This window comes from Dendronephthya gigantea, unplaced genomic scaffold, assembly GCF_004324835.1.
Source record: "Dendronephthya gigantea isolate DGI-Jeju-01 unplaced genomic scaffold, DenGig_1.0 000080F, whole genome shotgun sequence".
Taxonomy (NCBI): Eukaryota; Metazoa; Cnidaria; class Anthozoa; order Malacalcyonacea; family Nephtheidae; genus Dendronephthya; species Dendronephthya gigantea.
In genome coordinates this window covers 677,647-705,482 of record NW_021163090.1, presented here as the reverse complement: position 1 = coordinate 705,482, position 27,836 = coordinate 677,647, and the positions used below count along the sequence as shown (strand labels likewise).

General features: G+C 38.4%; 4 protein-coding genes across 7 annotated transcripts; 1 reads left to right on the top strand and 3 right to left on the bottom strand.

Annotated features, from left to right (window-relative positions):
* Positions 1–25: 25 nt before the first annotated feature.
* On the bottom strand, positions 26–1,870 carry LOC114532586 (dual specificity protein phosphatase 22-B-like). Of its 2 annotated transcripts, XM_028554128.1 has the most exons (9): positions 1,716–1,870; positions 1,610–1,643; positions 1,273–1,355; positions 1,151–1,200; positions 1,024–1,068; positions 907–936; positions 593–767; positions 216–458; positions 26–179 (listed from the first exon to the last, which is right to left on the bottom strand). In XM_028554128.1, the coding sequence occupies exons 1-8, from the start codon at positions 1,845–1,847 to the stop codon at positions 243–245; spliced, it is 765 nt and encodes a 254-aa protein (XP_028409929.1). In that variant the 5' UTR covers positions 1,848–1,870; the 3' UTR covers positions 26–179; positions 216–242. The 2 variants fall into 2 exon arrangements, with proteins under 2 accessions (XP_028409929.1, XP_028409928.1); XM_028554127.1 differs by having other exon boundaries at positions 26–458; positions 1,716–1,869.
* Positions 1,871–3,966: 2,096 nt separating this feature from the next.
* LOC114532754 (intraflagellar transport protein 88 homolog) lies at positions 3,967–10,297 on the top strand. Its single transcript, XM_028554334.1, has 26 exons — positions 3,967–4,138; positions 4,231–4,296; positions 4,404–4,445; positions 4,515–4,565; positions 4,645–4,711; positions 4,796–4,877; positions 5,229–5,319; positions 5,400–5,504; positions 5,619–5,836; positions 5,937–6,046; positions 6,262–6,383; positions 6,522–6,592; positions 6,705–6,791; positions 6,899–6,998; positions 7,133–7,219; positions 7,355–7,424; positions 7,794–7,910; positions 8,045–8,153; positions 8,282–8,320; positions 8,566–8,793; positions 8,978–9,030; positions 9,103–9,168; positions 9,256–9,362; positions 9,449–9,518; positions 9,717–9,854; positions 9,922–10,297. Exons 1-26 carry the CDS (start codon positions 4,052–4,054, stop codon positions 10,047–10,049), a joined length of 2,511 nt encoding a protein of 836 aa, XP_028410135.1. The 5' UTR covers positions 3,967–4,051; the 3' UTR covers positions 10,050–10,297.
* Positions 10,298–10,959: 662 nt separating this feature from the next.
* LOC114532680 lies at positions 10,960–22,776 on the bottom strand. 3 transcript variants are annotated; one of them, XM_028554241.1, is made up of 19 exons: positions 20,684–22,776; positions 16,522–16,681; positions 16,245–16,433; positions 16,077–16,157; positions 15,888–15,983; positions 15,631–15,806; positions 15,314–15,556; positions 14,906–15,199; positions 14,458–14,643; positions 14,033–14,378; positions 13,836–13,921; positions 13,697–13,748; positions 13,396–13,565; positions 13,225–13,276; positions 12,998–13,080; positions 12,330–12,899; positions 12,123–12,195; positions 11,825–11,928; positions 10,960–11,669 (listed from the first exon to the last, which is right to left on the bottom strand). In XM_028554241.1, exons 1-19 carry the CDS (start codon positions 22,730–22,732, stop codon positions 11,568–11,570), a joined length of 5,112 nt encoding a protein of 1,703 aa, XP_028410042.1. In that variant the 5' UTR covers positions 22,733–22,776; the 3' UTR covers positions 10,960–11,567. The 3 variants fall into 3 exon arrangements, with proteins under 3 accessions (XP_028410042.1, XP_028410044.1, XP_028410043.1); XM_028554243.1 differs by lacking the exon at positions 20,684–22,776 and adding an exon at positions 18,587–18,982; XM_028554242.1 differs by lacking the exon at positions 11,825–11,928.
* Positions 22,777–23,951: 1,175 nt separating this feature from the next.
* On the bottom strand, positions 23,952–27,593 carry LOC114532710 (kelch-like protein 12). The gene is made up of 6 exons (XM_028554278.1): positions 27,125–27,593; positions 26,308–26,594; positions 25,986–26,193; positions 25,555–25,774; positions 25,232–25,384; positions 23,952–25,067 (listed from the first exon to the last, which is right to left on the bottom strand). Exons 1-6 carry the CDS (start codon positions 27,452–27,454, stop codon positions 24,619–24,621), a joined length of 1,647 nt encoding a protein of 548 aa, XP_028410079.1. The 5' UTR covers positions 27,455–27,593; the 3' UTR covers positions 23,952–24,618.
* Positions 27,594–27,836: the final 243 nt, after the last annotated feature.

The following is a 27,836-nucleotide window of genomic DNA, read 5'->3' as shown; positions in this document are numbered from 1 at the left end:
GACAAAAAATTTTTATCCTGTGGGGAAAGTGTTAATTTATTTCACAAATGTGTTGAGGAATGAATAATTGTAAAATTTAGTGAGAAAATTCAAATAAATTCTATTTCATTTAGTATAAGTTATGAATGAACACTATATATGCCTTTTTAAAACTATTTCTCATTATTGTATTTTACATCTGTTTACTGTATGTCTACAATTGCATTCATAGCTTTGGTAGCAAATGAAAATGCTTGTGACAATTATAAACCAGCGCTGTCAGAGTTGCTATCATCTGGCTTGTTACCATGACTAGTTCTAGGAGCTGCATTGCAGTATTTTGCAGCAACATCAATTCCTTCTTCGTATTCCTGAAGTAACTTTGGTTCCGTTTCTGCCATGTTTTTTATTACTTGTCTTAAGTAGTTTTCGTCTTCAAAAACAGTGTTGTTGAAATCATGTTTTAACTCCCTCTTCAACTAAAAACAAAAGAAATGGATATTTTAAATGGCGAACTAGAGCTTATCTTCCGAAAAGATTGTATGCACTATCTTCAAGGATTTCTCTTAAGACGGATAAATGATTAACATACTTTGTGCAAAACTATACCCACCGCCTTTAATTCTTCAGACTTTCCAAACTCGTTCAGCTGTCTTTTAAATCCTGGATTGGGATCTACAACAGATCTTGAGCATTTGACTGACTTGAGTATCTCTGTCCACTCCATGTCAGTGACAGCCATAATGTAGGCTACGGTCAGTGTCGTTGAACGCGAGATGCCGGCTAGACTGGTGATAAATGCATGGAAGAGACGTTATAATCCAGATCATAGTTTTCAAACATGAAAGATACAAATATTTGGATCTAGCAGTAATTTGAAAACTGTTGGCAAGTCATTGGTTGCATTTCTCCTGGTGTTTTACCTACCAATGTACCAGTACATTTCCTCCCTCGCATCTAGAGAATTTAAGCAATAAAATTAGGCTCATTGGACTTAAAGCCTATCTCTGACATTGATGCAAAATTTGTCTTAAAAACTATCACCTTGCTTTATGTATAAATACTGCACTATCTTTAAAAAATGGTGTTCTAAAAATCAGCATAAACAAAAAATCAACAAATTATTGTTATTTAAAACTTTAAAATATATATTTGAAAGAGATTAGATTACAGGTCTTGGCCAGAGAAGTCCTCAGCTTGGACACAATGATATTTATATTCCTGAAAAGAAAAAATTTGGATTTGATATTTAATTTTATTGCTTCAATATTTTTTATTAATTATTTTATTTACCTGAAGTAATTCTTTAGCATTTTCATGTGCTGACACAATATGCGTGATATTGTTGCTTGTTAATTGTGCCTTATCCTTTGAATCTAGAAATGATCCACCGAAAAAAAACAAAAAAATCCATAAAACTGGAGGGTTAGATTGACAGACTAACCAACTGACAGACAAACCAACTAGTTAGACAAACCAACTGATTGAAATGACAGGTTAACTGACTGCCATGATTGGACTGACAGACCAACTAGACTGACAGACTAGTTGAATTAACAGAACCTAATGACTGGAATGACAGACTAACTGGATACAAGTTGTCAAAAAAAATATATATATATAATGATACCTCTAAAGTTTCCTATATACAGGCCAGGTAAAACCTAAAATTCAATAGAAAATTTAAAGAAAGGCTAAATGCAATACTTAAATAAAACGTCACCTCAATTTTATACCTTGTTCATTCCATTACCCATTGTTTCAATTTCGCTATTAACAAGGAGATAACAAAATATATACCGCGTGTTGTTAAGTACTTCGTTTAAGACAGAATGTTGTATGTTGGTCGATGGTCGTATATTTGCCATTTTCCGGCGAATATGACCATGGTCGTATTTGCCATTTTCCGGCGAACTCGACCATGGTCGAATTAAGGCTAATTTCCACTCCGGAAAACGAGCAGCGGATCGGATCGGATTTTTTTCCGAGCTGGTCCAATCCATGAAGTGATTTCGGATCGGATCAAAAAAAATTTAAAACTATTTGAACTTTTTTTTATTTCGTCTCGGACGCTTTCGGATCAATATAAGCCAAAAATTTCAACAGACGGCGCACGCGCGGATTATCTTTCGTTCCGATCCGCTGCTCGTTTTCCAGAGTGGAAATTAGCCTTAAGTCGTTTTCCGGCGAATATGACCATTTCGTATTTGCCACTTTCCGGCGAATATGACCATGGTCGTATTTGCCATTTTCCGGCGAATACGACCATGGTCGTATTTGCTATTTCCCGGCGAATATGAGCATGGTCGTATTTACCATTTTCCGGCGAATACGACCGTGGTCGTATTTGCCACTTTCCGGCGAATATGACTATGGTCGTATTTGCCATTTTCCGGCGAATATGACCATGGTCGTATTTGCTATTTCCCGGCGAATATGAGCATGGTCGTATTTACCATTTTCCGGCGAATACGACCGTGGTCGTATTTGCCACTTTCCGGCGAATATGACCATGGTCGTATTTGCCATTTTCCGGCGAATACGACCATGGTCGTATTTGCTATTTGCCGGCGAATATGAGCATGGTCGTATTTACCATTTTCCGGCGAATACGACCGTGGTCGTATTTGCCACTTTCCGGCGAATATGACCATGGTCGTATTTGCCATTTTCCGGCGAATATGACCATGGTCGTATTTGCTATTTCCCGGCGAATATGAGCATGGTCGTATTTACCATTTTCCGGCGAATACGACCGTGGTCGTATTTGCCACTTTCCGGCGAATATGACCATGGTCGTATTTGCCATTTTCCGGCGAATACGACCATGGTCGTATTTGCTATTTCCCGGCGAATATGAGCATGGTCGTATTTACCATTTTCCGGCGAATACGACCGTGGTCGTATTTGCCACTTTCCGGCGAATATGACCATGGTCGTATTTGCCATTTTCCGGCGAATATGACCATGGTCGTATTTGCTATTTCCCGGCGAATATGAGCATGGTCGTATTTACCATTTTCCGGCGAATACGACCGTGGTCGTATTTGCCACTTTCCGGTGAATATGACCATGGTCGTATTTGCCATTTTCCGGCGAATACGACCATGGTCGTATTTGCTATTTCCCGGCGAATATGAGCATGGTCGTATTTACCATTTTCCGGCGAATACGACCATGGTCGTATTTGCCACTTTCCGGCGAATATGACCATGGTCGTATTTGCCATTTTCCGGCGAATATGACCATGGTCGTATTTGCCATTTTCCGGCGAATATGACCATGGTCGTATTTGCCATTTTTCGACGAATATGACCATGGTCGTATTTGCCATTTTCCGGCGAATATGACCATGGTCGTATTTGCCATTTTCCGGCGAATATAGCCTGATACAATCCTGTGTCTGTTTTTGCAGAAACATATTGGAATAGGGGCAGCCAAGACTGTGGCAAACTAGCACAACAGGCATGTTCTCATTAATCTTAAATGTATCTTCAATAAGTGATTTTAGTTTTGTAAAATATTACTGTTAAATATTAACTTCTAGCGTGAAATTTAGCTTTAAATTATTGAATTAGTTTTAAAAAAGGTAGTTACAATAATGATAATAATAATAATAGTTGTAATGCAGTGATAAATAAGTACTTTTTCCACACAAAGTTTTCAATCTTAATATTTGAAGTTTATTTTTGTTTTACAACGTATTGTACATAATTCTGATGTATCGACATTTAGCCGAACTTTTCGTCCACATAGCCTTTTGTAACAAAACAACAATATTTCCATCTCTTAAACTAAAGCAATATATTAAAAATGTTATTATCGTGTAAAGGCATCAAATAAACACAATATATTAAGAAATCGTTGTATTTCTAGAGTATAAACGGCATATTTTTAATCATTTCCGCCTTTGGTTTCATGTTTCAGTCCGACATTTTTATCGGGAAAGCAGTGGATTGTGGTATATTATTTTTGCTGATATGGCAACAAGTTATGTATTGAACAAAATGAAATTTTGAACATTTTTTGATGTTTTTCTGTAGTTTTATTCAATTTAAATAACGTTTCAAGAATGCTATCCTCTGTACATCTTGTCGGTGAAGAGGAAGACGATATTTATGGCGGATTCAACGAATACAATCCTGCATTTGACGTGGAGGTATGATTGTAAAACTCTCGAGACAGAGGATATGAGATGGGCACCCTTGGTGCGAATTTCCTTTTATTTTGAATGGTTGATATTTATTATAGAACCTTGAGGAAGATGAAGGTTTTCAACAGGCTGTAAAGACCAGTCATGGTCAAAGACCTGGTGTTGTAAGTTCAATAGTAAAGATGATTTATTGTAGGCTAGATTTATTGCAACCAACATAAAACGTGCATGGTGACGGTGTTTAGTTCATTCTCCTTTTTTTATTTAATAGAAAACTGGTGCGGCAGGATTGAGAATTGGAACAGCATCAGGAGTAAGCACATTTTGTAGAAACATACACTCACAGCTTTTATTTTGTATTGAGGTGTGTGTTTTTTTTCAGAACCGTGGTCCTGGTTCTTCGATGGGGAGACCAACAACTGGTTTTGCACTGGTATGTTAATTTGATTTTTTTCTTTTATTCGCTCTATCTTTAAGAGAAATGTTGTTTCAATCATACGTTTTCCTAAAAGGATGCGAATCAAGCAAGACCTATGACGGCTGTGCGAGGGGCTGGTTACTCTTCAGCTGGCAACAGAGGTTTGTTTGTTTTGCCAAGAAATAATTATTTTGAAAGTTCCTTCACTTGGTTAATCATAATTATATCAATTTCTTTAATAATAGCTCCAGCTGGAGGAGCATTCGATCCATTCAATCAAGGCACAAAGGGACCTGCTCCACCTCTTGAGAAGAAGGCAGAAGATAGGTAAGGATAGGCTGAGGGTTTGCACAAGAGTTAGCCCAGGTTGGAAAGCGTCAAGAGTAATATTGCTTGTGATTCGATACTAAGACACAAGAAAAAGAAACAGTTTTGAATTCAAAACATAAATTCATTGAAGCAAGGCTATATTTCTAAATTCCAAAGGAGCTAACTCTAAATCCAAGCACAGTGAAATAATCTAAGTCTGAGTTGAAGTATGGATTGTGGAGTTGTTACTGTGTATAATATATGGCATATCCTAGCTACATTAAAGAAATGGCTATGTCCACACAATAAAAAAATCTATAGCAAGCAAGATGAAAATTGAGATGCTTGCATGTTTTTTTTTGCAAATAGTCCCGAGGAAAAGATCAAACAAATGGAAAAGAAAGTGAACGAATTAATTGAAGAGAGTTGCGTCGCATGTAGTAGAGGAGAAATGGAACTGGTATGATATGATACGTAAATATTTTACTGCTACCTGGTCAAGGCATGAGATATAACAAATGTTTATAACAATTTGTTTAGGCTTTGGAAAAAGCCAAAGAAGCTGGGAGGAAAGAGAGAGCGTTGTGTCGTCAACGAGAACAGACAGCTGTGTCAGAGCAAATAAATTTAGATCTCACATACTCAGTAAGAAGCATATCCATATTGAAATTATCATTTTTATGTAGTTTTTAGAAAGATATTACTACCTTCATTAGGACGAAACATGTTGATGCTAGATGTTTCTTCATTTGTTCACAGGTGTTATTCAACCTTGCCGATATGTATCATAAAAGTCAAATGTATTCTGAGGCTCTGAACACTTACCAAGTGATTGTCAAGAACAAAATGTTTAGCAATGCAGGCAGGCTTCGTGTGAACATGGGTAATATCTACTTTGAGCAAGGCAAGCTACCACAGGCAATTAAACATTACAGAATGGCATTGGATCAGGTGCCGATAACACACAAAGAAATGAGGTGAGGTTTTCATCACAACTGCGGTTTTGACCAAATCGAAACTATTGTCAGTATTCCTTAGTGCTCTAAAGTTTAATTTGTTACATTTCTGTCTCATTAGAATAAAAATCATGCAGAATATTGGGATAGCTTTTGTCGAGCTGAAGCAGTATGCTGATGCTGTAACATCATTTGAACAAGTTATGAGTGACAGTCCATCACTAAGTTGTGGTAGGTGGAAAGTTGACCCTCTCTACATCAGTGAAGTGATATAACAAATTTTTGGATTAGAGAATACAGAATTGAAATTGCAATACATAAATATATTAAAAGCACTGATACAACTTCAAGTAATTTTACTGAGGGTGGTATCTCTTTGGCGCTTTGGCGAAACAAATTATCAGTATAAGTGTAAATGATTAATGCAGTGTTCCATTCTTCCATAGCAATGAATCTGATATTGTGTTATTACGCACTTGGAGATCGCGAGAAAATGAAGAAGACATTTCAAAAGATGTTGCAGATTGAGCTGAGCTTAGATGATGACGAGAAATACGCAACAAACGAGGTATCATTCCTTTGCTTAATTTTCATAGTTCTAGAAAGTGGATGGCACAAAAATACCAACCACTTGCTCATGTTTTTGTGCCATCCACTTTCTAGAGAACATCCTTCATCAGTTCATTGTCTTCATTTTGCCTCCTAGGATGATCCACAACATGCCCTAGTTTTGGAAATTATCAGAAATGACAAATTACGTCAACTTGAAAGAGAAAGGTATGATGAATCCACTGCACGTACTCTACCTACACTGTATGACATTCTGGCTGGTTCCCTTGGAACAACAGGCACTGTAATATTAATACATATGTAATAATTTCTCTCTCAGAAAATCCAAGGCTGAGAGGTTTATTACCTCATGTGCAAAACTAATTGCTCCTGCTATCGAGACGTCCTTTGCTGCAGGCTTCGACTGGTAGGTCCTCCTCTGGGCTGTCCTTCAAGGCATACAACACTAAACTTATTAATAGTATAGCTATATTAATAGTAAGCTATATTATTAATAGTATAACTGTACCCTAGGTGCATTGAATGTGTGAAGGCGTCACCCTATCTTGAACTTGCCAATGAACTGGAAATCACCAAAGCCATCACTTATTTGAAGGAAAAAGACTTCAATAAGGTACAGTTTGCTATAGATTTACCTCAAGATGCGACCATAGGAATTTTGTTTTATGAAAAAGACTTGATATTGATTAAGGTGTGGTCATGAAAACTAGTCATGTTTATAATTGTTTTTCCGTGCTTCAAATTCAGGCTGTTGAAACTTTGAAAGGATTTGAAAAAAAAGATTCAAAAATGCAGTCCACAGCCGCAACAAATTTATCGTTTATGTACTTCTTGGTGAGTAAGAAGCATATAGAACCCAGGCAGACATCTTGGACATATATGTAGCTCTTTCTGTCAATGAATAGACGGCAGTCTTCCAACAAATTTAGTGCAGATTTCAATGCAAAAACTGTGGTTGTCTTTTCACAGCAAGGAGAGCAGTCGCAAGCGGAGAAATATGCGGAATTAGCGATCAGCGTGGACAGATATAATCCATTAGGTAATTGTAGTATAATTCTATCATTATTCGAGGGCAGAAGCAGGGCCGTAGCTAGAAGCTTAATTGGGGGGGTGTATATTCATATATTCGTCTTATGCCCGACTGATTTCTTTTGTACGCCATTGTTCCTAAGGTATATAAACATGAATATATGAATATACACCCCCCCAATTAAGCGGTCTAGCTACGGCCCTGGGCAGAAGTCAAACTCTTTTATGCAATGGAACTTGGGGCACCTTCAATCTTTGGGCCCTTCCCTCTTTGCATCCTTCCCCCTTTACCCCCAGGTATAAGAAGCCATAAGTGTATCACCACTAATCTATATATGCCTAATGCTCCACATCTTGACCTTGAAGTTTTTATCTCTAGGTTTAGTCAATCGCGGTAATTGTTACTATAGCCAAGGTGATCTTGAAAAAGCGAGGGAGCACTACCAAGAAGCTCTGAACATCGAAGCCTCGTGTACCGATGCTTTGTACAATATAGGTCAGTGAATCAGTGGCCCAATTTACTGCTTCAGTTACTAGTCATCATGGTTCCTACGACTATTATTACTATTTTTGGCTCGAGAAAGCGCGCGATTATTAACATGAAAAATTTGTCTTTTGCTTCATTTTCAGGTTTGGTTTCTAAGAAAATGGAGAACTACGAAGAGGCATTAGATTGTTTCCTAAAATTGCACGCGATTCTACGAAATAATCCTCAGGTTATATGGCAGTTGGCGAATATGTATCCTCTTGTAAAGACCTGCATAGAGTTTAGATTAGGAATAGTTTTTCTTATCCTTCATCTATAAGTCTCTTTTGTGAAAATGGCTTCTTTATTCGTTGACCTTAACTGGTAAATCATAATACCAGATATGAAATACTTAACGATGCTGATCAGGCAACTGAATGGTAGGCGTTGTTTCTAAGTATTTGTGCCCCCTCTCCAATTCCAAGTATCCATGCAGCCCCTCCAATTACTCATGCCCCCTTTCCAATTGTCCCACGTATTTCTGCCACTCTCTAATTCCAAGTATTCATGTGCCCCCTCCAATTATTCATGCCCCCTCTCCAATTGTTCCAATTATTCACGCCTCCTTCTTCAATCATTTGAAGTATCCACGCCCCCTCTTTATTTCTCCACCTCCTCAACCCAGGTACATGCAGTTGGTGTCGCTTGTTCCAACCGATCCAGCAGCTTTATCAAAACTGGGCGAAATATACGATGGTCTTCAAGATAAATCCCAGGCGTTTCAATATCATTACGAGGCCTACCGATACTTTCCGTCGAGTATCGACGTTATTTCCTGGCTCGGTGCTTATTATATTGACTCGCAGTTCTGCGAGAAAGCAATTCAGTATTTTGAAAGAGCCTCAATGATACAGTAAGTGCTTTTGTGTTGATATGGTGATAGAGCGCGTCGCTGTATGATTGTGTGGTATATCAGGGGTTATAACGCACTCTCCCCTCTTCTATTTTTCATCATTGCATGTAGAGAAGGCATGTATTCCCCTAAATACCCCTAAGTAACCTCCTCTAGCATTATTTCTTTTGTATTCTAATTACAGACCGAACGAGGTGAAATGGCAATTGATGATCGCCAGCTGTTATCGAAGGAGTGGTAAGATAGTTCTTACATTTCTCAAAACCATCTAATACTGTACCTGATTAGTTGTGATTTTTTATTAAATAGGCAACTACCAGCAGGCCTTAGATACGTACAAGTCCATACACGGAAAGTTCCCGGAGAATATTGAATGTATGTGGTACAAACGATGAAATCACAGCTGTAGTTATTCTGATCTATTCCAAGATATTAATCATGACGCTGCTGTGGTTGATTTAGGTTTAAAGTTCCTCGTACGCATCTGTACAGATCTTGGTTTGAAAGAAGTTCAGGAATACGCCCAGAAACTTATGAAAGCTGAAAAAGCGAAAGAATTGAAAGAACAGGTTGGAAGAATGAGATTAATGGAATTTAGGAAAATTATTATGTTAATTTGTAACGTCTAAACCTGTGTGTTTTACTTTATTCACAGCGCGTGCTCAGTGGTGGACGAGCAAACAGAAGGCCTGGGACTTCCTCGCGACAAAACAGCGCAAACGGAGGTTGGAAATTGTTTCTTCCCAAAGTGAATCTCGTATGAACGAGATGGCTCTATATTGCTTTGTGAAGCCGTGGAGCTATTATCGGGTTTGGATTAGAACAAGGGATAGACGAGCCTTGTGTATAAGTGTATAAAAACCGTGTTAATAAAATTAGAAGGAACATTTCGACGCTCTTTTGACGTTTGATTCAACTTCTAGATGCAAATCGTGTGAACAGCGGAAGAGAAAGAAGCGCTAAGAATCGTGTTAGCAGTGGTTCAAGAGGAGTTAAACCTCGTTCAACCGTAGCTGATGATGTGGACGAACCATTTACCATGTCTTCTCAGAAGAATATAGGTATGCTTTCAACTATGCACAATTATCACGCAATTGTCTCTTTGAACATTGTCATGTTTGCTTCTAGACGCCTCGTACTCAGATCCTCTGGGAGACGCTCCAGCTCGACCAAAAACAGCAGCGAGACGAAATCAACAAGCCGTTGAAGATGAATTTGGCGATGAAGAATTAGGAGATGATCTACTCCCTGATTAGGATATGATCTACTCCCTGATTAGAAGATGATCAACTTCCTGATTAGGAGATGATCTACTCCCTGATTAGGAGATGATCTACCCCCCGATTAGGAGATGATATACTCCCTGATTAGGAGATGATCTACTCCCTGATTAGGAGATGTCTACTCCTGATTAGGAGATGATCTAATGTGTCTGATGTATCTGTAAATATTGTAGATATTAAGTTATACAACTAAATTTGAAGTAATATAAATAAATCTGAAGTTGGCTCGTTGATATTTTTGCAAAACATATTGCTCACCAAAACATATTGCTCACATGCATGGTCTTAAATCCTACGCAATATGCAAACGATGTTTTTCCTTTGTTCTATCACCTCTTGAAGGCATTAAGAATAGTATCAATTGAATGTTGAACAATTAAGATCATTAAGAATTGAGATGAACAATTGTCTAAACAACTTGATGCAAATTAGCCCATGCGCCAGCGAAAGAACTCGTGTCGAAGTACATGCTCCCGTGTTCTCCAACGACTGGGTGAAAAAATGTTATATGAGCGAGGTTTTTAATGCTTTTACAACTTGAAAGGTTAGCAAAGGATCACTAAACACATCTTTCATCGAAAGAACCGAGGATTTATCTTACAGGTAACCATAATTTAGTGTAGAACTGTTCTGTATTAAGTTTGCTGAGCTATTTTATGGTACGATCACAATGGCAAGATTAGCCACGAGCTCCATGATTTGTAGTGTGACAGGACCTTACTGTAAATTAAACAACATATAATATAGGTTTGCGGGTGAGTCTTAGCTTGCATGATTATCCTCAAGTTGATGCAATATGCATTCTGGAAGATCCCCCTAAACTAAATCTTTCTACCCAGAAAGGATAAATATATCAAAGCAATTGAAGTATAGTTCACCATAATTTAATTCACGTCTTTAAGACTACATTTCACATAAATACTGATCACATATTTTATCTATAATAAATACTATTTACAGCTGATAATTTTTCACAACGTTAGATTTAAGCGGATTTCACACACTATAGATATTTTCTTTTGTGAATATGAACACAAGAATGCTCATACCAATAAAATATATTATATATAGACACTATCTTTAGGTTCTGTTCCAAATCACAGCTTTTCTCTTTTCAACTTATATATAAACTTTTTATGAATCCTGGACCAAACCAAGGTAGAAGAGAGCGTTTTTTTAAACATTCGATAGGTCTGACCATGCAGCTGTTATGAATGAATGAATGCTCTCGCGTAAATGACGTTATATTCTGTTATTTCTTCGCCCTGGTCTTGTGAATTCTAGACCAAAACTCAACAAAGAAGCTCGATAACGTTTATAATTTTTGACCAACGTCCAGAAATTACACTCTCAAAACTGTTTCAATATATTATGTAATAGAAATATCTATATTTACACTAACTATATATATATATATAACTCGCGCTGTGATGGGAACAATATTTAAAACACTTTTTATAAATCTTTTCAATAATATCTTCTAATTTTGCATCATCTATTTTGAACAAAAAACACGAAATTTCGAAGTCGCTGGAGTTTACCGTTCAGAGCCTGTTGGTCGGCCTCTAACTTTTCTTTCGACATCAAAAGGTTCTATGAAATAGAGTTAAGATATGTGAATATTTCAATATCAGTCGGACACAGCAAAGGAAAAGTTCTTGCAAGCGGAATGAGAGTAAAATCTATACAACAAGAGCAAGGAATATACCATAGCAGTGAAGCTACGGTGGAAACCTCTAAAGACATACCGAATATGCGGAGTTCAGCCTTTCACTTTTCCGACTTAAAGTGGAATTTTGAAGTCTTAATTTTTCATCTTTTTCTTTTGAAATGTTTAATTCGTTTTCTTGTTCTGAAATGAGATGAAATGAAATGAAATGAAAGAAAAGAAAAGAAAGGCAGAACAATACATTAATCGGTGCATGCTTTTTTAAACTGAACGTAAAGCGGTGTCTATGTTTTTCAACCTAAAATTACGACAGCAGATTGAAGAATGCTACCACAAAATCCTCCAAGGTTGAAATAAGGAGTGTTAAATTAACGTACCTTGGTGATAGGCTAAATACGATTGGATGACTTTACTCGTCCCAGGCCACTTCAAAGGTTCCTCTGTTAGCGTCTAAAAGTGAAAAAGGATTTTTCTTATTTTCAGAAAGGAAAAGTTTGGCAATTACATAAAGTCAGGTAAGTTTATCTTCTATTCTGAATATCAAATCCACATATCCTCTCCACGATGTCAAATTCTGTACTCACCCAACTGGGCCGTGTCTCGGCGCCATTCCCTCGATACACGCCAATGTTTCCGGGTACTATCGCCGAGTAACTTTTACTCCCAGTTCGGGAAGGCGCGCTAAACTCGGTGCTAATGCGAGGGTCTTTTCCCGTAGGGTCCTGATGTACCGATAACAAACTGGACGGGTAAAATGGCGGGTGAAAGGCGGAGGGAAATGTACGGTACGGGTTCTCCATGTGAGTCAGAGATTGTAGCGTCAGTTGAGGACCTGAAGAGAGCGCGGTCGAGGTTGCCGTTAGCCGGGGGGGTGGAGTACTAACATCGTATGAATTACGAAATGTCTCGTCCTTTGCTGGGCTTTCTGACTTCTTTGATTTCTTCGCCTGTCCCCCCGGGCTGTCCTTGCTTTTAACACTGTCTCTATCAGCAGTAGCCGAGCTATCCGGGGAGGAGGATGATTCTTTTTCCATAGCATCTTTGATTGGTAACAACAAACCATATTCTTGTAATAGTTGTTGTTTCTGCCTCGTCATTGGTCCACTCACGTCCAAATCAAGCGGTGTCCTGCTCCGGTTCTTCTCTTCTTTTTTCTAAGAAGAAAATACATGTTTGCAAGAGGTCTTCTACTTGAACCGCCACGTCCCAGGCTGGAAGCCACTAGTAACCAAAGATTTCTTCCAAAACAAACCTCTTTTTTCCCTTTCTTGCTTTTCTTCTGCAATCTTTGATGTCGTCTTTCCCACCGGTTCTTCTCAAAATCATCTTCAAGTTCTAGAAACAAAAAGAATCCATCCTTATTCTCTGAAAGGCTGAGGAGGTTCGTAGTTTCGATTCGAAATGATAGCTTTCCACTGGGTTGTTGAAAAAGCTGATGGATAATACCAATCATCGCAACTATCTGATGGATGAATTTACCTTGTCGTTTGCGATGAGTAACCAACCCCAAATTTGATAAAAACTCGACTTGCTAAAAAGTAGAAAAATATATGCATTATATTCACCTCGCTGCAATTCTTCTTCCCTTTCAATCCTAAATATTCTTGGGTACATTCCAACAAGCCCTGAAATTATTTCCCCCAGACTAACCTTGCTATGTGTTGCGTTCTTGGCGTCTTCATCGCTAACATTGGCTTTCTTCATCCCAGTGTCCGCGCTAACATCGCCATTTTCAACTCGATTTTCTTTGTTGCTCTCGTCCTGTATCGTATCTTCCGGAAACTTCCGTTTGCCACCGACAAAAATCTTCTGAGGTCGTTCTATAAACCGAAAATACAAATTTGTCAGCATTATTGGCAGTTTCCAAGGATAAAGAATTGATGTCGAAAGTGCACAAGAATTGCTATTTTACTGCAAAAAACAACAACAAAAGTTTCGAGGGACGCCATACCTTGTTTATCAGAGACTGTCATCAAGCCGAGATCATTCATAAACTTTAATTTCTAAAACACAATATCATGGTTGATTAACGTATTTAACAATTAGAAGTTGTCTACGCTATTTTGGTTCAAATTTTCTCGATAACCAACCTGGGGCTCATGTCTGTGTTTCTCTGCATCTTTGCTAATTTCACCATTTATAAACATTGCGTTCGATGAAAGTCGATCTTTTCCATCTAAAGACCAAAAACAAAACATTGAAAAAGTGAAGAGTTGAACACGCACTATATGCTAATGTCATCGCCAGAAGGTCGAGACTCTATATTGTGCTTACATCAAGAACCAACCTGGGTGTCTTTGTTTCTCCAACCATTCGCTGACAGATTTGTTATCGTGCATGAAATGCGTTGGCTGTTGCAGATATTCCTTATACATACGAGTGTCCATTCGAGGGGGTAAAGATGCCTGGGGTAAATAGCCCGGAGGGTAAAACATCTCGTGGTGTGGCAGCCGTGGGGGAGGAAACATACTTGACATCGTCATAGGTTGTGGAGCCAGAGGGGAATCATGATACATAGGATTATAACCATACTGTGATAATCCCATCTTGTTCTCAGGTGACACCAGATGTCCATCTCTACCCCTCTCCTTCTCGTGTGCATCATCTTTCGGCTCCCCCCTTTCTTGTTCCTTCTGTTAAATGAAATGAAACAATAAGAATTCTGCCCGACTTACACAGACCTTCCACAAGACTTCCTCAGCCATATTCTACCTTTGAAGAGTCGTCCTTTTCAAGTTCTTTTTGTTGAAGTAATTTTTGTCGAAACTGGAATAACTCTTGTTGAACTTCGCGCTTCTGTTGTCTGACTTGTTGTTGTCGATGTTGCCACTCAATTTCTTCTTGTCTCAACCGTCGTTTTTGTTCGAACATTCTCCGTGTCCACAATATCTGATGTTCCTGTAGAGTAGCAAATAAAATACACAATTGCAGGTGGTCCAATCATCAGAGCGTGGTGTCTATCGCCTCTTCACATGGAATTTGACTCCCGTCACATAGAGTTGCCTGGCAACAAGTTTTCTCCAGTCATACGTGAGAAAAGTGCCCTGGTGTTATTCCGCGGTTGGAATATCCCTGGCACTGCCGTGTTTTTCTTCCATAGTAACACAACAATACTCGCCAATTTAGGTCTGTCAATATGAATACTTTGAGTAAAACCTACCCTCTGCTTTCCGTCTTTCATATTTTCGCCTTCTCGATCATTATGAGTGGGAACATCTCTTGAAGGAGAACTCAGAGACGTTTGATGATTGACAGGACTATGCGGGTTGCTTATGATCACGGGTGTTGTGCTGCTCCCGGACTGACGTAGAAATGATGACGACACCGGAAGTTGTTCAACACGTGATGGACTTCTAGTACCCAGAGCTTCTGACGTTTTCGTCATTTCTTTTGGCATGGTCGAAGCCGTTGTCCTTGGATCTGATGACGTGCTTGCTTCCAGTCTTGGACTACTCTGTAATAGATTGAGCTTAAAGTTATGTTTGTACAGTTAATCCAAATAGATCAGTGGTTTCGCGTTGGTCATAATTATATCAATATAATGACATCGCATGACCTCGTGTCTTACCTTTCCTAGGGTCTTTTCTCCCCTCAGAGGCAGGTCCCCGGGGTATTGTCGTTGACTCATGGAAGCCTGGACCGACAATGGCTTGAAATGATCTTGCTCCATTATATACAGCGGTCTTTCGTGAGGTGATAGGAACTGCGCATGACGTTCATGCTGCTGACGCATGTGTTCGAGGGCTCTGCGCTTACGCCATGCCTCGTGATCAAATCCCGGAGGAGGCAGAAGACCAGGCGGTTCCATCATCTTGACAAACAAGAAAGACTTGATTAGTACAAATATTATACCAGATGTCAACTGTTTATTTTGAGCAAGCTTACCGTAGGCGGGTAATAAGGAAACGGTAAATACATTGAGTCTGGCATCGTTGGTCTCTGGAGGAATGGCATGTAGTAGGGTTGGGGAGGTGGGTGTACTGCCCTAACCCTGGGGATATCCTGGACACGCCCTGGAGCACCATGCAGTTCATCAATAACACCAGGCTTCCCCTCGTAACCTGTAAATAAGCGAATGTTTTGCATGTTAAAATTAGAAGTCAAAGTGTGTAAATAAAACGTGATCATGCATGGTAGTCTACCTCGCTGCCCCAATGAAAACACTCCCGGAACAATTTGATGACCAGAAATTCCAGGAATATCAGACGATGAAGGCAGATTAGGATGAATACGATTTTCTAGAAAAAATATTTATATTGTTAGGAAAAATCGGGTTAAAAAGTCAGAAATTATTAATAAATATTCGGCAGTTTTTTTTCACGAGTGCTTACCCTTACTGCTCAAGTAGGCGGAATCTGTGATTTCTTTCTTGCAAATCGTCGGTGTTCCATTTATTTTTGGACTTTCACAACCTGGGCAGAAAGCGATGGTTTAATATTCACTAAACTTATGCGACAACTATATTCCCGTGAAGTCACGGGGTCGTCAGTACTACATACCATTATTTTTCACTGGTGACATGGTAGAATTACTAGGAGGTGGTAAAACACTGACAGGAGACTGAGAACCAGGGGACATGGCTTGTTTGGCAAGTTTTCTGAGAGCTGCAGCAAAACTCGAATTTTGTCCCCCAGAAGTGGGTGAACTCATAGAAACACTCGATGCCTGTGTGACCTTCTCGAGTAAACCTGTAAAGAAATATTCGAATTACACAGCGTGAGGCGGTGAACCTGATTCCTGCGGCAAAGGACCGGGGCTGTGCACAGGGGAACTAACCTCCGGTGTTTGTGAGTGCTCTGGATGACGTCACCACGTTTGACACACTTGTTCTTTCTTCTCTATTCCAGACCTCTCCGTCCTCTCCTTCTGGCTCGCTGTCACCAATAACAACAACAGCAGGGTGGCTGCTTTCTGATTGACTCTCTGACGTTTTTCTCTGAAATGTTTGGAAACAAGGTAATTCTTAAACTAGTTCAAAACAGCGACAAAGAAGAACGCTACACTTGTATTTACGAAATCCTCAAATTTTACAAAAAATGCGCTGTCTCTCAATAAACATCGCCTGCATTAGCATAATATGCCAAAATCCAAAATTAAAGTTTTAAAAGCTCAATGTTTCTCATTGGAGTACATTGAAAATACATTTGAAAACCATCCAAAAAACTCCAACACATGTCGGATGATTATTGAACTCACAGTACGAGGACCTGTTTTGTTTTGACTTTGGCAACAGTTTGCCATGCGTGACAAAAGATAACACACTTCCTCATTCAATAAAAGAGTTCGTAAAATCTCACACACTCTTACTTAACTTCCTACACAATAATAAGAGTCAAAGGGAACCAGCCTAGCTTTAAATTTAAATTAGAACAACATGATTGTATATATTGATGCTGTGTATTTGTTTCATAATTACTTGCGCAACCTGAGAGCTCTTGTTTAGCTTGTGAAAGAACACAATCATATAAAGCTGTGTAAGAATAAAATCCCTCCTGCTCAACACTACTTTTTTTGTCCTGAAGGAACAAATACAGATTGCTTGAATACAGATTTTCAAATAGACACTCTGTCTGAGCTGTCTCAGGACAGGAAGATAATTTCAATACGCATTCTTATAGTTTTACATTATTCACTGTTCCTAAGCTTAACAATGTGATGGTTTTAGTGGCATAAGTTTGGCACGTGTAAGAGGCAGTGGAGTAAATAATTATTCGTGAATAGCTTGATGATATGCCATGTGCTCATCACAACAATCAATTGAATAGCCTAAATTAACATTATGCTAATGAAGCAATGTGGCAGGTTGACTAAAGGAAAATATCTCAAATTCTGGCTAATTTTGCCCGATTTTTGCATTAAAACCTTCCACCTTTACGAATGTTAAACAGCTAAACCGTATCCCCACAAAACATTGCAACAAACTGCCTAATATTGATGTGAAAAAAGCCAAACTTTCTTGAGCCTTTAAATAAATAAAAGTTGCAGGTAGAACGTAAAACAAACGCAAAAGGGAGGTTAAACATTTTGCCACATTCGTTTGCTGTTCATGATTTTCTATCAGAAGAATGTATACGTTACCATAATAATATACATATCTTCGCTCATAAACCCAAACACAAACATTGCAGTAATTCATGAATGTTTTTGAAAATGAAAATTTCGCATCTGTCACCTAGTGACTCGCACGTATTATCAACTAGATGAATTGACAAGATGGAAAACATTAAATGAAAACGATAGTTTCCAAATGTAGCTTTGTTACTTTTTGAAACTAAACGAAGCTAGGCGTTCGTGTGTCGGCGAACTTACATACGGTCGATTTTTTTTTCATGTATTACGATTGATACAGCCCCTTTATCAGCTTAGTGTATACAAGCTTGCCCATATTCTATATATCAGAATTTAATTACTAACATGTATACATGCACATAGTCTATAGTTTAAGATACTGATAAACATATTATATAAAATGTATCAAAATACAGCATAGATACATGCATATTTGCAGAGCATAACCACTTCTAGTGTACAATGAATCGCGGTTCTGGTAACAAACACAAGCTCTGCTGTTGAAAATTAGTTGAAATTTTGATAATTAAACATAGAATGATATTGTTGATCAAATACACTGACAGAATATGGAAAGTTACACTTTTCGTTTTACAACTTCAATGTACAAAATATAAAATTATACCTGTAGAAAATGAATTGTCGTCGTTAAAAGAGCATACACCGACAGCGTACAGAGCGAATTACTTGGTAAGGAACACACATGTTTGATCGTGTAATGTATGCAAAGAGAGTAAGAGCTTTGTTAAAACTTGCACGGCAACAAACGTACCGTTGCATTCATTTGCATGTGATTAGCGTAGACAGCCATCTGGATATTGCCATGCTTGCTACGATTGAAACACTGTACAGTCTATTGTCCAACACCCATGTAAATTGCCATTAATAACCATTTGTCAATAAGCTCAACTAAACCACCAGTTAATATATTCCAACCGCTAAATCCCCCAGGAACAATGTCAGGTTAAGAAACCGAAGTGCAGAGAGTTCCTCTGACCACTAATAATGACAGTGAATTAACTTTGTTACAGTGCTATAACTCTTAAATTGGACAGAGGCCACAAAAACACAGATATGTCCTAAATGTATTAATATTTATATCATAAATAATGCATGTGTTAGGTAGCTCTTTGTTGGGAAACATTGATCTCAAGTCGTATTTATAAGATCTTCGTATCGAAAACTCACCGTTTGTATAGAATTGTGCCTTTGAAGTTGCGAAGAGATATCTTTTAATCAAGGTTATGAACGTGGGCGAAAGTGAAGCCCTGGAAATAGCTTAAATGGCGCCTCATGGCTTACAATATACTTGAGGGATAACTGTTTGCTAACTCCATTGTGTCTGAACACCTGCTTTTCAGAATTTCAATGAGAGGCCAAATCAGTCAGCCGTGATAATTATTTATTTTTATTTCAATGAGCTTAACTTGTTTGCATTTGCCAATTGCAAAGCCAAAGCCACAACACCCAATAATGGCTGTACATCACTGCATCAAACACAGCAACCTGCATATCTATGCGTGTACTGAACAAATTTTCCCGCTAACGAAATAACGCCTTTGGCTTTGCATGTACCAGAATGTTAAATAAAGATTATCAGTTCCATTTAGGAAAACTGAGAAACGTTTAAATCTTCCGATAACAATAGTATCATTGCACTAAAACTCACGTCCATTTTCAGCTAAAACTTTACTGACACTATAAAAGTGGGAAACTTTTGCAATAACTTATCGAAGAATTATATTTCAAGAATTAAGGGCTATAAGGCGAGTGAAGATTAAGCTATTAACGCCCGATGATGCTTCGGCATCCTTCCACAAAAAGGATTTTCCAAACTTTGCACCGTAGTCAAAATTATGTGGGTTATTTTATTTTCAAATATCTTAAATGTTTGAAAGAGTGCGCTTATTGTTGTTTGAGCCTTGAGGCTAGCATAACAGGTCTTGCTGTTTCAAAATAATGAACAAACCAGCGTTAACAGGTAATCCAGCTTTGTTGACATACTTATTAACAACATGAATAAAATTACAGTCTCCAAGTTACGCCGGCATGATGAAATAACGTTTGAATACATTTTGAATGTACTACTCTTGTCGTTTGTTTAAGGAAAACAGTCGAAAACCAGGAATAAACTGTCTGTACACAACTAAGACGTCGTAACCTCTGGTACGATGAACATGAAAAACATGTTCGAAAAAATACTCAACTCGGTAAAAATAGAGTTTCGTTTATATCTTTTACGGATTGTTGAAAATACTGGAAATACGATGAAATTTTTTGCATGCGGTTTTCATAAGGTTACAATCTTAGCCTTAGACTTGGCATGAATTGCGGACAACCGGATTAGAACTTTCACGAAAGTCGATATAAAAACCTTTGGTTTCCCATTATCATCTGCGTAGGTGTGAAGTAAAGTTTGCAAGCAGTAATGCTGTGTAAAATCATGGATAAAGTTCTAAAATTACATTTTTACTCGCTGCAAAACTTCGTTATTCGCTGTATTCGTTATCCATTGCAAAAGCCTTTACGAGAGATAAACGTACCCAACTATAAATTTGGAATAAAATTGTTGCAAACAGCCTTTTATAAATGCTTATCTGCTCAGAAATTCATTCTATCACTTATTAATTATGAAAATGTTGAAAATTTGACTGAAGCAAATGGAGAATTTGTGGCATTGATTGGTCTCTAACTATTTTGTTGGGTAAATTGATATATGAACAAACTCTTTTGTCAAGGAATTTGCTATTAATCACTGGTAGTATGCCAACCTCTCTGTAGATTATTATTGGAAATGTTGGTGCAAATAATTTGTAAAAGCAAGTGATGAAGACATGAAACTATTCTTTGTTTAATTTAGAAAACTCACCTTGTCTCCCAACTTAGAATTGCGTTCCACCATAGGTAGTTCATAATCGCGCTCACTGACTTCAACGTTGCATTTATCAAAGTTTTCTTTCTGAATGTGTAAGATCTCCTTGCAATGATGGCACACAACATAATCTTTTTGATTGTTAATTCTAAATCCCCCTTGAGGTCTTCGCACTTGAGCCAGAAATGGAAAATCGCTTGAGGCTACAGTTGTTACCTTTTGCCGAGAAAATATCTTGCTACAAAGATAGCATGTGAACTGGTTGAAGACATATTGCCGGACCCAGGGATTTGAGATCCCATGTTGCTCATGCTTTTCGCACTCGTACCATTGGCTGATCATGTTGCCATGGCAATACGTACAGGTTATTACAGTTCCTGATGTTGAAGGTGGCTTGGCATGGTAGGCAGGCACCCGGTACGCTAGTGATGGGAAGAATGGTCTGATACCGTTGACATATTGATGTGGAAACACATACAAATACTCCAGATTCATTGCTGTCACTTTTTCACCACAAAGAAAGCAGGTTTCAAAGTGTAAACTTTTGTGTTGGGGAACAATATGTTTGTTGGGATTACTGTCACTCTTTTCAGATTTTCTTGTCACAGATGCGTCGTCACTCAGCCTTTGGATGGACTCTATAGGTTTGACATGAGAGATTGATGGCCGCATACTTTGTTTGACCATTGTCTTACAGTCATAGCAAACAAGACTTCTTCCACTATGGTTCATCTTGGATGATACCATGGCGTGTTCCTCCTTTTCGTAAACACAATCAATTTGGTCTTTGGGCTTCAGTTTTTTGCACACGGAGCATAGGTACATATTCCTGTTTGGTGAACCTGGCTCAACATCATTTCTTCTATCGATTGCATGTTGTTTATCAATTGAATGTGCCCTTTGTGCACCCAACTCTGAGTCATCAAGTGAATTCCACTGATTTGTTAACGACTCCTGACATGACTCACACACCTTACACACACCTGCTTCAGAAACCTCTGATGCACCTGCGGCAGGCAAGCGCCTTAACAAGGAGGGAAAATAGGGTACTCCTTGTTTTCCCTTTGTGGCTCTTACATCACGACTTGACGATTCAGGATGCTTTTCACCACAAACAAAACAAATGATCAGATTTGACTCTTTTTGAGTATCAGCAGCTGAACGTAATGTGTAATATCGTTCAGACAAGGGCCTACGCTCTTTCTCATACCTCTCCCATTGTTTCAATAAATGAATTTGACAATTCTTACAAACTGCAACTCTTCCCATAAAATCAACATTGTTGGAGCGTTGTGAAAGAAAAGGATAGAAAGGAGTTTCCATTTTCAGTTGAGGTTTTGTGTGGGCTGTCTTTAAGGATACATTTTCACCATTCACTCCACATGAACAGCATGTCTCCCCTCTGTCTGTTGAATCACTTCCCTCGTGTGAACGTTTTGCACCTTTGCTCTCCTTTGCTTGCTTTTTATTGTTTTCACTTTTCATTGTTGACAAAAGCTCAGCTCTAGAGGGCTCGTGATCAATTCCACGTTTGTTCTCATCCAAACTACTTAAATCCAAACAATTGTTCTCCATACCTTTAGCAACATCCACACATTCGGAATTGTCGTATTCAACAATCTCGTGGCTTTTCCCTGCTGAATTATAAGCATCATCAACGGCCACCTTTTCCTCGTTCGAACTCAGCGTATCGTTGTTTACAGCGCCTGATCGTTTCAACCAGTACGTCCGCTTTGAAACAGGAGTATCATTTTCCTCATACGAATGCCATTGCTGGACGAGAAACGAAAAGCAAACTGTACAAGCGTCAATACGACCATTTGACCTCATAGCTTGAGCTCCTTCCGCCTTATCGATAGTTTGCAAAAATGGAAAATGGGGAGACTTTTCATCTTCGATTGCTTTGGAAAAGAGCGACCAGTTCGCTCCGTTCCCACCGCAAACGTAGCACAGAATGCGTCCATTTTTTACCCCCTCGTCTTTGTCTTTTGATCTGGATGAATTGCTCTTAAAATCGTATTCAATTTCGTTTCCTCTGCCGGACATTATGAACTTTTGTTGTCTTCTGACCCTGACGCGCGCGCGACTTCCCTTCGCATTGCGCAGATTTGCGACACGAAAAGACTGGAACGAGGCACTAAATTAAAGCTGCGGCTATAATTAGAAATTTTAATTGAAAAATAGAAACATTTTCAGTGTTCTTTTTAATCAAAAACGTCCAGAAATATCGCCAAATCGATCTCCCGTTGGGTAATACAGTCTTAAACAAGACGCTTAGGGTCTGAACTCCTAAATTCTGTTCTCAAAGTGCTGCAAAGCCTCCAAATGGCCTTTTCAAAACACCTGGTGTTTGTTTGAAATTTTAGGCCTGTAATTTGCATGACAATGAATGGAACATGCTGTCGTGTCCGAATCATAACGTTCTCAAATTTATTTACTGTTGTGGGCAGTATGTGATAGGTGCAAGCGTCGAGAGCGTATTAGATTTTTTGGATAAAATCTGTAATTACATGTTAAATAATACTCAATGACTTCAAATAGAGCACATCTGTCAGGTTCGACTTCTCGTGGGCAGATGAAAGAAACGCAAAAAATTGGCGTTTAAAACCCATTTTTTGTAGTCGTACGAGTTTCTTCTTTTATAATAGAGATTTTAGTTTCAAATAAAGAAAATTAGGAAAAGAATTACGTTTAGAATTGGCAGTTCAACAGTCCAACTGAATACGAAATGTCCCAAGCGCAGGTTTTGGAAAGCAGTCCAACTTCCAAAGGTCCGTTCTATTTGAATAAAATGTATATAACAGATTCATCTGCAAGTACAATAAGAGAATGAAAAAGTATATATACGACATTAATTGAGAAAAAAACAACAGCCATAATGCCTAACAAAGAAACTCGACCTGAAACGTATTTCAGCATTTGTAATATTTGCACGAAGTGAAACTAAATCCTGCCAAATTGGATGTGAAAGCTAAGTTCATATTTACAGCACACAGATGAATTAAACGTGTGCAGTCCAAGCATTTGTTTTAGTTTTAAACAAAAATTAATTCTTCCTATTTTAGTTCCCTCTTTTTTTCATTTCGCCCTGTCTATTTGATTATTTAAACAGGTGCTTGACGCTAGAAGATAGGCCGGCCATTGATGGCGCGCGGATTGTCGGCAATATATCAGCGTTATTTTAATGGTTCAATTTAATGGCCATCTGGATAATTTTTAATTAGAGTAGATTTAGAAAGGGCTAAAAATTTGCATAAAGTATTAACATTCGGTGATATGCTTGTTTGAGTTTGTGAAAGTGCATTGTTTTTGCTTTGGTCAATTTACGCAATTCATTCAAATCTTGACACAGCTTTATCGATAACTCTATCTCTGGGAGTCACGTCATTGCACTGGAGGTTTTCACTGGCTTTGGCCCGGTTTAGGACTGTGAACGAGTGCTAGCAAACTGTGCGTGCAATAAGATGAGGACTGAGGCTAGTACGAGTGCAACGGACATTGTCAGGGGCTGTGTGGAAGAAATAAAATTACCGCCAGTGAATATCTTTATTAGATCCTTTGCACGTTCGTAAATATAAAGCTCAAGAATTCAGAAATGAATCAACTCGTTAATTTTACCAACTTAGCAATGCATCACGCAATATCGCCTGTCATTTATATGATAATTTTTTACAAACATTTCAGTTTTTAAGTTACGAGCTCTGTGATAGTTAGCAAACAATACAAGAATCAACACCTTCTAGAAGACCATACAGTTAAGGGAGATAAACAACCACCTAGGAATTAGGTTTATGATACCACCACACACCTCTAATTATGGACGATAGAAATCACCTCATATGTTATATAAGATATACGCAAAAATTCAGCGTTGCTCAGTCCTAGTACATCGTACGACACTGGATCAAAAGCATCTATACGTTTTTCGTCTCCTAAAACAACGAATAAAGGACACAGGACATTCCATATCTCACGTTACCCAACTTCCCAACCAATTCCCACGTGTTGGTACCAAAATCAAACTTCTCAATGCTGTTCTCCCCCCTACCACCCATGCACCAAAGTTGGCCGTTGAAGAACACCGCTCCAAACTCATTCCGTGGTCGCATCATATCGTGTTGAAACTCCATCCATTCCTCTTTATCACTGTCCATGTCGAACGTTTCGATACTTTTGAACGTCCCAGAGTTGTTTCGGCCCCCGATGACAAAAATTTGGTTGCGAATGATGAGTGCTTTGTGGCCAAATCTGGTGGCGTTCATCTTTTTTGCAAGCATCTTCCATTTGTTGGATCGAGTGGAGAAACGGAGGGTGGTGGCCAAGGGCTCATCAACGCCATATCCACCCATGACAAAAACACGACCATTGCAAGCAACAGCGCCTAAGAGATCGGGTGAGTTGTTTTGAATCAATTTCAGGCAGGAAAGGGAAAGAGAATGAATTTTATTTGACTGATAGAAGGGGAAATAAACTTGGTTAGGAACCACTTCGCTTAGTTTCAGAGCAGTGGTAAACCCACCCCTCACCCCATGCAACAGTACGCACCAGCAGATCGTCTTCCTTCAGGCATATCAGGAAGTTGACTCCAAGTCATTGTCATCACATTGAAACATTTGACAGCTGCTGGTTGATCTCGTCCACCAACCACGTAGAAGCAATCTTCGTCAGCGCATACTGCTGACTCCCGGATGTTGACTCCTAAATTGTGAAATAAATCATATTTTCAATGAGAACTTGGAGAAGGAAGCCCTCGGTCTGGTATTGCATGTAAGTGATGGGAATTTAAACTAATCTACTGCTATCAATAGAGTGATTTTAGCCACATCAAACAGCTCTTTTTTGTTGTGTCAAAACTGTCCGTTTCTCACCTTTCGCTAACTTTTCCCAAGACAAAGCCAAGTTGTTAAATTTCTCGACTTTACTGGAGGAGACGACATAAAGATCGTTGTTAACAACAATGGCTGCTTTATATCCTTGATCAGAAGATATCTCTCGTCCGTCCATGATGCGTCTTTCTTGAACACAGTCCACTGTTATCGGATCATACTTCTCAACAACACTTGCTTTGCTGTCGAACATATATATTATCTGAAAATTAAAACGTATGATGGTTAACCTCTGCTCCAGAAGTTCACTCATTCGCGCCTGGTCTACGTTTCCTTCGCTATTAAAAGCAGACTAAACTGCTGCTTTGTAGTTAAGCAAAAGTTGCTTTCTTAGTATTTTATTTGTTCGACTGCATGTTTCTACTCAACAAAAGACTCAACTTCCTAAGCTTCTTCCGTTACCCGCATTTTACCTTGCTTGGATATCTGTGGTTGAGTTTCGTGTCCATTGTTTGCCGTTTCTTCTTGTCAGAACTTTGATAAATGATCGCTTGTTTTATTTCGTCTTTGCAAACCTCAATACCTTTGGCCAAGTCTTGTATAACACGATCAGTGATGAATTTTGGATCAAGCTGAAAGAATCGGACGTGACTAAATAATTCTTGGCATTTGGACTTTCGCCTGTAAGAATGAAATAAAGAAATTGTAGAATTACTTAAAGCCTTTTCATGTTTGTCTGCTTGTTTTGACTGTTTCTATGAATGCAATTGAAAGAAGACATGGAATATTTCTTACTCGTTTTCGTCATGTTTGAACCATTTCCATAAAGCTTCGTACACATCTTCTTCCTTCTCGATGTTCAAGACATCGTTACACACTAACAGGGCAATTTTTGAAGCAGTTAATTCAAGCCATGCATCAAGTGCTGCCACGTCCGTGAAGTGCCAGCTAATGTAACGTACGATGGTTTTCTGCAAATCTTTCATCTCGTATTCCTCCGCTTTTGAATAATACTCGAGACAGTTTTCTACGGACAAATGCCTCACTACACGATCCTCGAGCCTGTCCACAATATCTTGAGCCTTCAGATTAATAAAAGCTAACGAAATTAGCGCCTGTTGTAATCCAGTGCAGCTCGGCATATAAATGGTAATTTATTAAACATGATTTATTTAATAAAAATATATCTTAGAAAGATTATTTATTCGAAATAATATAAAGAAATATGGACATATCAGCGTACAGTAGCTAGCTGCCAACTTCAGTGCAAATTGGGCAGCTTTGCTAATAAAATAAAATAATATTTGTCTTTTTTAGTTCTTGTTATTTCATTGCATACAGTGTTGCTCAAAAGGACAATAGGATTATATCTCTTTAATATTGCGACAAGCGTTGCATGTCCAGTCTCACTTTTTACTCTTATGATGTCCTGAAACTTTTATTTTTACTTGAAAGTTTTACACTCTAAAACTAAGTTATTAAATTATTAAATTATATCCTCAAACAAGTGACAATCGTAGGCATGCAAGTACAACGAGCATACAAGCACTTGCATGACAGAATCTTGTGTTTAGTTTATCTAAAATACGATAAACTGTATGTGGACACATACCTGAAAGAAAACAGCAGTCGTAAGCATCTCTAGTAAAAGATTCTCCTCGAACTCAAGTCTTCCAGTGTAAAAGTAATTTATGATTGCAGCAATCACTTTAGAATCGTATTCCTCGGGTATAACACAGTTCTCGTCTTCTGCATCAATATCCTTGAGAGCATCTCTAAAATAAGGACTACAAGCTGAGAGAACCACACGATGCGCTGAAATTTCGTCCACGCTTGTTTCGACTTTTATATCACAAAGTTCGTCCAGGTCTCGCATCTCAGCAAACATTGAGAAAACCTGGGAGCCGTGTTTCGGATTTGTGAAGCTAATTTTCCCCGCCATTTTTTATGATATTCAAATGGAGAAATATTTCTAAAATAAAGTATATACAATGCTAACGGAGAAGAAACTACAAGCTTTTAGTACTGTTGTGAGCGTTACTAACTTGGAACAACTAACATAGCATAAATAATATATGACTTAAAAACCGCAAATGTTATTACTTATTGTCATATCAAATTTAAACAAGTCATTTGTCATCTTATCTGTAATTTCCTATATCCAGTATAATAAGAACATCACAGTTTAGTGAATGAAGAATAATTACACGCGCATTTAAAGAAACTGCACGAGGACAGCAATTATAAGACTTGTTAGGCTAATTTGAAGATCTTTTCGAATCTGGATAAATTACATCTCATTTACAAAACTAGGGATCGATAAC

What these genes read in the sequence shown, in the direction of transcription:
- LOC114532586 (XM_028554128.1), bottom strand. Translation starts at nt 1,847, where the DNA reads ATGGCAAATATACGACCATCGACCAACATACAACATTCTGTCTTAAAC. An exon ending in GACTTCTCTGGCCAAGACCT is followed by an intron (nt 1,069 to 1,150) that starts GTAATCTAATCT and finishes GCTGATTTTTAG; the next exon opens with AACACCATTTTTTAAAGATA. An exon ending in GGAAATGTACTGGTACATTG is followed by an intron (nt 768 to 906) that starts GTAGGTAAAACA and finishes ATTTATCACCAG; the next exon opens with TCTAGCCGGCATCTCGCGTT.
- LOC114532754 (XM_028554334.1), top strand. Translation starts at nt 4,052, where the DNA reads ATGCTATCCTCTGTACATCTTGTCGGTGAAGAGGAAGACGATATTTAT. An exon ending in GTAGAGGAGAAATGGAACTG is followed by an intron (nt 5,320 to 5,399) that starts GTATGATATGAT and finishes CAATTTGTTTAG; the next exon opens with GCTTTGGAAAAAGCCAAAGA. An exon ending in CAGCTGTTATCGAAGGAGTG is followed by an intron (nt 9,031 to 9,102) that starts GTAAGATAGTTC and finishes TTTATTAAATAG; the next exon opens with GCAACTACCAGCAGGCCTTA.
- LOC114532680 (XM_028554241.1), bottom strand. Translation starts at nt 22,732, where the DNA reads ATGTCCGGCAGAGGAAACGAAATTGAATACGATTTTAAGAGCAATTCA. An exon ending in AGCACTCACAAACACCGGAG is followed by an intron (nt 16,434 to 16,521) that starts GTTAGTTCCCCT and finishes ATTTCTTTACAG; the next exon opens with GTTTACTCGAGAAGGTCACA. An exon ending in AAAAGGACGACTCTTCAAAG is followed by an intron (nt 14,379 to 14,457) that starts GTAGAATATGGC and finishes TTCATTTAACAG; the next exon opens with AAGGAACAAGAAAGGGGGGA.
- LOC114532710 (XM_028554278.1), bottom strand. Translation starts at nt 27,454, where the DNA reads ATGGCGGGGAAAATTAGCTTCACAAATCCGAAACACGGCTCCCAGGTT. An exon ending in TTGGGAAAAGTTAGCGAAAG is followed by an intron (nt 25,385 to 25,554) that starts GTGAGAAACGGA and finishes TTCACAATTTAG; the next exon opens with GAGTCAACATCCGGGAGTCA. An exon ending in TGAAGGAAGACGATCTGCTG is followed by an intron (nt 25,068 to 25,231) that starts GTGCGTACTGTT and finishes CCGATCTCTTAG; the next exon opens with GCGCTGTTGCTTGCAATGGT.